Source organism: Lactuca virosa, chromosome 8, assembly GCF_052849685.1.
Source record: "Lactuca virosa cultivar CGN04683 chromosome 8, Lactuca_virosa_CGN04683_v6, whole genome shotgun sequence".
NCBI lineage: Eukaryota > Viridiplantae > Streptophyta > Magnoliopsida > Asterales > Asteraceae > Lactuca > Lactuca virosa.
In genome coordinates this window covers 253,266,713-253,274,058 of record NC_136433.1, presented here as the reverse complement: position 1 = coordinate 253,274,058, position 7,346 = coordinate 253,266,713, and the positions used below count along the sequence as shown (strand labels likewise).

Below are 7,346 nucleotides of genomic sequence, written 5' to 3'. Positions count from 1 at the left end.
CATTTTTGGGATTAGACACAAAATCATGAGATTGAATCGGGTCAGATACTTCAAAATTACAAAGAAGATCTACAAAGCTAGTATTTGAAGGGCACATTACTTGTTCTTAAGTAATGTTTTCAGCTAGTGTAAAAACTATATCAAATTGTAACTACATAATAAATAATAAGATAAAATACATAAATTATAATGCTAAATATAATTTTTCACATTAAATCTATACAATTTAGACAATAATGTGTACCTTAGATTAAGAGATGAAAGAAGGTTGGTAACCGAAGATGAAAACGTTAATGAAGGACAAAATAATTTAAGAACACAACTGAGAGAATTGTTATTTGATGAAGAAATGGTGAGAAAAAACGAACTTTACATACCAAATTTATAGTGCCAAAAATGAATTGAAAATATATGATTTGACAATTCCTCTTGCTTTTTTAGATGAACAGTGACATGTTTGTTTTATGAAGTGAACAATGATGTCTTTAATTTATCAGATGAATAGTAGCTGTCTTTTCGTTATCATGAATAGTAAAAGAATCCTTATATTTTGTAAAGACAAAATTGCAAAAATGGTCCCTATGATATGCATTTTTTCTAGGTTTCCGTCTAAACTTCGACTTTTTGGCTTCATGGTCCTTTTGGTCGTGTTTCTATGTAATGATCCCTCCAAAAATTAAAATGACTAATATACCCTTTTATTTTTACTTTTACATTTTTAATATCTGTTTTAATATTTTAATAATTAAAACAATAGAAAGGGGCATACTCTCTCTCTCTCTTTCTCTCTCTCTCTCTCTCTCTCTCTATATATATATATATATATATATATATATATATATATATATATATATATATATATATATATATATATATATATATATATATATATAAATTGATGACGCGCCCCTTAGAGCGGGCCCGAGGCAAGCGAGCCTCGACAAAGCGCCTCCGATGGGGAGCCGAGTCAGCGACCCCGGACTCCCGCGAGGCGATCGCACAGAAGGCTCGCCCTCGCTAGAATATTGTCTTTTAGCCACAGCCCAGAGACAATGACTCCAGGCGACAAAGCGTCTAGACAGAGCACAATCGCCTGGACCAATCACTGGGCTGAACACGAATGTGGAGCAGGACTGCCCAATAGGAGCGACAGATCCTGTCGGGATTGCAGTACCGGTCCCTAGTACAGACCGAGGAAGATCTCCACTATAAAAGGACCTCGCCTTGGTCCCGGTAAGGCAAGTCATTCCTTCTCTAGTCTTATACCTCCACTATAACCTTCAGCATACTAACTTGACCGTCGTAGCGTCTTTCCGGGACCTCCTCCCGGAAAACGGATGACGTGTTTCTTCTTTGTGTGACCTCTCAGGCTTAAGGATCGGCGAATCCCTCTCACGAAAAGTGGTTCGGAGCCAGGTCGCATCATTTGGCGCCATCCGTTTGTGTGACAACAGATACGCAAACCCTTTGCTCTTTGTCCCCTCGTGCAACCAACCATGGCGGAGAAAGCAACCGGAGAACCGTCGGAACCACCACACAGTCCGATACATCCAATGGGACCGCTGGAGGCAGTCGACACCGCAGTCGTCTCACTCCCCGGAGAGCAACCGCCAGTCCTCGAAACACCATCGTCATCAGGGGACCCGTCGCCAAACCTTGAAGCCATACCAGCTCCCGGCGGCCCGCCGCCACACATTGCAACGGCTGTGCCACAAGATTCACCCTTAACTCCTATCACCACCATTACACATACTACCTTACCCCAAAACCAGCCAATATTCACCACGCCGTTTCCATTTTCAACACCGTTACCCCTCATGGCACCCAAATAACAGCCGTCACATCTCCCGCAAATAACCTATGCGCACACATCACCATGTTTAATACGAGCGCTGCATCACAACCACGAAACCACCAATTACTAACACCAGGTGCCACACCAACGATGCCATCTTCTTTTTACCAGCCAATACCCATGGCCCAACAGCAAACACCCATAGCCCAACAACCAATAACCATGGCCCAACAGCAAACACCCATAGCCCAAAAACCAATAATGATGGCCCAACAGCAAACACCCATAGTCCAAAAACCGATACCCATGGCCCAACAACAAACGCCCTTAGTCCAGCAACAAATCCCTTTGACATACAATCTCCCAACTCTGAACCAACAACTTAACCAATACGGCTTACCGATACCAGATCTGAGTGCCTACAACAACATGCTCGTACAACCTTTCCTAGCAATGCAAAAACCGGGATACCATTTCAACCAGCAAATCCCAACCCAAGATTGCTCGTCACAAAGCGTTCTGTTGCCGTTCGTCAAGGAACTCTTGGAATACGAAATCCCCAACACCGCTAAACTACCCCACCTTAAGACGTATGACGGAACTACCGACCCAGATAGTCATATCGACACGTACGAGTGGACCATGACGTCTCTCAAGTTGGATGAGAGATTCTGGTGTACGTACTTCCCCACTACCTTGGACGGTAACACAGGAACATGGTTCAAAACGCTACGACTGGGTAGCATTAGCAACTTCAGCCAGTTGAGATACTTGTTCCTAACGAACTTCATGCAACTACGGAAATACAAAGGCGATTGCCACTCAATCATTAGGTGAAAACAAAGGGAAGGAGAGTCAGTCAAAGACTACTTCACCAGATTCACCAAGCCTACGTTAGATGTCCCAGGTCACGATGAAGGGCTAATCGCAAGCGCATTTACCTGGGGACTGTTGTCGGGATCGTTATCCCAGAAGCTCATGGGCAAACAACCCAAAGCAAGGGCCGAACTAAAAGAACGAGTGGAGCGCTACCTACGCCAGGAAGAAGGTGAAGCGTCAAAGCAGGCGTACCTCAATTCCATGACAACTTCCGCTGGGAGGCGTAATAGCTACCCCATAATTCCCCTCGACCCCCGGGGAGGTAATAGATTCATGAGTCGAGATAGGCGACCGCCAGGCCATTTCCGACCTTTCTCTAGGGATGACAGGCGGGGTAGACGGACAGAAGTATACACGGTCGATGAGAAGCCAGCAGCAAAAGGCACTAAAACGCGATACTGCGAGTACCACAAGAGTCGAATGCATGACACAGTTAATTGCGCGGTGCTAAAAAGGGAAATTGAAGAGAAACAACCGAAAGACAATGTGGTAGAAATCGCCAAAAGTCTACGAGCCACGTTCGACGCAGACAACCCAAAAGACGCTCCCAGAAAAATGGAGCAAAAACTGGAGATTCTAACAATCCACCACAAAAGGGGGAGGACGGAGCATATAGAGGACAGGCGAGACATCACAGAGGCAATGTAGGGGCTGACATTCTCCATGCGCGACCCACGCCCAACCAGGTGGAATGGGAACAACCCCCTGGTCATTCAGGGATCAATCAAGAATGCAGTCATCCACCGGGTATACATCGACACCGGAAGCTCAGCAGACATCATCTATGAGCACTGTTTCAGACTGTTGCCAAGCGCGTGGAAAGAGGGCTTAATGCCGGACACATGCCAGCTCACGGGATTCACCGGGCACATCATATGGCGGCTAGGTACGATCCACTTACCATTCACACTAGTCAGTCAGGACAAAACTAGACGATGTACTGCCCTAATCGACTTCGTAGTCATACGACACCCCTATGAACACAACATCATATTGGGGCGCCCATCCATATTAGTCTCATCGACGGTCCACGGGATAGTCAAATTCAGCACAAGTCAGGGACCGGGCGTAGTTCTGGCCACACCACCGAAGGGACTCAAATGTTATGAAATCATGCAACCAAAAGACATATCATCAGAGACCAAAAGGCCAAAACCAGATCTGTCGGACGGGGGAGAAATAATCAACAGGGAGCATCCAGACCAAAGGGTGATCGTAGGGACGGTCCTCCCTACAAAAACAAGAGAAGCACTGGTCCTACTACTACAAAGGTACAAACATATGTTTGCATGGACCCCCGCTGACATGGTAGGGGTCGATAGAGGAATTATCGAACACAAGCTGATGATAAAGGCAGGAACCAAAGAGATGAAACAAATGAAGCGGGTCCAGGGAGGGATCGAAACAAGGCAATCAACATGGAAGTGGCAAAGCTAACCAGCGTAGGAATCCTCAGAGAAGCAATCTTCCCCACATGGATCGCCAACCCGGTAATGGTGAGGAAAAATGACGGTAGCTGGCGCATGTGCATTGACTACTCCAACATGAACAAGGCATTCCCTAAAGACTGTTACCCGCTACCAGAAATAGACCAAAAGGTAGAGTCTTTACAAGGTTTCTAATGGAAGTTCTTCCTAGATGCATACAAAGGATACCACCAGATACTGATGAATACAAACGATGAAGAGAAAACGGCTTTCTACACGGATCACGACACTTTCTGTTATACAAAAATGCCGTTTGGGCTAAAAAATGTAGGGGCGACCTATCAACGGCTTGTGGATTCCCTGTTCATCAACCAAATCGGTCGAAACATTGAAGTCTGTCGATGATATGGTCATAAAAAGCCCAGACGAGAACATGCTGCTACGAGATGTAGAAGAAACGCTACAGACCTGGAGAAGGCTAGGATGAAGTTAAACCCCGCCAAGTGCACTTTCGGAGTCGAGGAGGGTCAATTTTTGGGATACTATGTGACGAAAGAAGGAATCCAGCCAAGCCCAATCAAGGTAAATCAGCTAGAGGAAACACCTTCACCCTGCACGCTGAGGGATGCACAAGCCTTGAATGGAAAGCTAATCACGCTCAGTCGGTTCATCTCCAAGTCAGCTGAAAAAGTCATGCCATTGTTCAACACGCTGAAAGGATGCATAGAGAAAAACAACTTTAAATGGATCATAGAAGCCGAATCGGCACTGCAAGAGATAAAGAAAGTACTCCATGCGCTCCCCACTCTGGCCAGCCCGATACCTGGAGAGGTGCTGCAAGTGTACCTGTCCACATCAAAAGATGCAATTTCGTCGGTGCTAACGGTCGACAGACAGGGACGCCAACTACCAGTTTATTTTGTGAGTCGAGCACTACAAGGACCGAAGATGAACTACCCGATCATCGAAAAACTGGTGCTCGCCTTAGTCTATGCAGCACGGAGACTCTGTCGGTACTTCCAGGCCCACCAAATAGAGGTATTGACAAATTTCCCGATCAAACAAATACTCCTGAAGCCGGAGACGTCAGGACGACTTGCAAAATGGGCCATAGAGCTAGGGGAGCACGACATCACCTACCACCCCAGAGCAAGCATCAAAGGGCAAGCCCTAGCAGATTTCCCGCTCGAAGTCCCAGGAGAACTCCAGCAGGAAGCAACCAAGGCAGACAACCAAATGCGCTCGAAGAAAGAGGACAGCCAACGGTGGACCCTTTACATAGATGGGGCCTCCAGCAAAGAAGGATCAGGTGCAGGGCTGATCCTAGCTAGCCCAACGGGAGAAGAACTAACATATGCCTTACGCTTTGATTTTCATGCGTCCAACAACGAGGCAGAATATGAAGCCCTCTTGGCCGGCCTCAGATTAGCGGTAACAATGGGGGCAGAGAGAATTACAGCCATGATCGACTCGCGCTTGGCGGCTAACCAGGTGTCAGGGGAGTTCGAAGCAAAAGATAAGCGAATGGAGAAATATGTCAAAGCAGTACAGCAAATTATGAGTACCCTAAAGAGCTTCGAGATAAAACAAATCTCAAGGGGAAGTAATTGGAGAGCAGATGCCCTCAGCAAACTGGCATCAACATGCTTCGGACATCTCTCAAAGGAAGTATTGGTGGAAGTACTGAAAGAAAGGAGCATCGACGAACGGCAGGTCAATTCCCTGTCAATAACACAACCCAACTGGTTGACGCCCATCATAGACTACCTACAACATGGCATACTTCCTGACGACCACGCGGAGGCTCAAAAGACAAGGATACGAGCCCCACAATACGCGATGCTAAAAGGGACGCTGTACAGGAAGGGCCACACGGCTCCGTGGATCAAGTGCATAGATGGCGCAGCAGGAAAAATGGCCCTAAAGGAAGCCCATGCAGGGTCGGCCGGAGCTCATGAGGGAGCAACAACACTCACAGGCAAGGTATTACGCATGGGCCTCTATTGGCCATATATACACCAGGACGCGGTCGAGCTAACACGGACCTGCGTGGAGTGCCAGACTTTCTCACCAACGCAAGAAGTCCCGCATCGAAGTTAACAAGCATAGTTAGCTCCTGGCCTTTCTACCAATTGGGAATCGATATAGTTCGTCCTTTCCCAGAAGCACCGGAGAAAGTCAAATTCTTAATTGTGGCGGTCGACTACTTCACGAAGTGGATAGAAGCAGAGCCAGTGGCATGCATCAATGTGAAACAAGTAATCAAGTTTGCCTGGAAAAACATTGCGACAAGATTTGGGATACCACGGGTCCTAATCAGCAACAATGGCCTGCAGTTCGCAGAAAACCCATTTAGGGATTGGTGTAAAGAAAAGGGAATAGAGCAAAGGTTCACGTCCGTGACACATCCTCAGGCTAACGGGCAAACAGAGGTGTCTAATAGGACACTGGTACAAGGGATCTAGAAACGGCTCGGCAAAGCAAAAGGCAACTGGGTAGATGAATTGCCGGAGGTTCTCTGTTCATATCGAACCACACCACGAACCAGCACGAAAGAGACACCATTCTGCCTAGCTTATGGAGCCGAAGCGATGCTACCGGCAGAAATAATGGTAGGATCAATACGCACAGAATACTGCAGGGAGCAGGAAAACAGCGAAGGCCTTAGGGAAAACTTGGATCTCTTGGAAGAACGACGCGAGCGCTCAAGCATACGCCAAGCCGCCTATAAGAAGGCAGTGGAAAGATACTACAATCAACGAGTAAGAAACAATGCGTTCCGAGTAGGGGAGTATGTTTTACGGAAAAACAATGTCAGCTACGCCCAATCCCGGGGGAAGTTAAGCCAAACCTGGGAAGGACCATACAAGGTAATTGAGGCGCACCGCAACGGCTCCTACTCCATTGAAACTCCGAAGGGGAGGCAGATACCCAGGACATGGAACGCGAGGAACTTAAGAAAGTTCCACGACTAAGCAATGACGGAACCCTATGCAGAAGGGAAAACGAAGGCACACAGCCTGCAAGCAAAGTCGTAAACCCCTAAGTAGTAGGGAAAGCGGGGAAAAAACCTCAGGGCCGGACTGATCACCCGGACAAATAGATGGACTCTCAGAGAAGTCCAATAGGAAATTATTGTATGAAACAACCATGTATCAGAACTACATAAATAAAAGAACATGCATTATCTTTAGCACGCAATGCAGTAAGCACATCTAACATTCTAGCAAATATAGCACAAAGGA

At 46.8% G+C, this 7,346-nt stretch overlaps 1 protein-coding gene across 1 annotated transcript; it reads left to right on the top strand.

Annotated features, from left to right (window-relative positions):
- Positions 1–4,584: 4,584 nt before the first annotated feature.
- On the top strand, positions 4,585–6,566 carry LOC145131438 (uncharacterized). The gene is made up of 2 exons (XM_079066118.1): positions 4,585–6,079; positions 6,124–6,566. Exons 1-2 carry the CDS (start codon positions 4,585–4,587, stop codon positions 6,564–6,566), a joined length of 1,938 nt encoding a protein of 645 aa, XP_078922244.1.
- Positions 6,567–7,346: the final 780 nt, after the last annotated feature.

Coding starts and splice junctions, on each gene's coding strand:
- LOC145131438 (XM_079066118.1), top strand. CDS start 4,585: ATGAAGTTAAACCCCGCCAAGTGCACTTTCGGAGTCGAGGAGGGTCAA. Junction 6,080..6,123: donor GGGAGCAACAACACTCACAG/GCAAGGTATTAC, acceptor TATATACACCAG/GACGCGGTCGAGCTAACACG.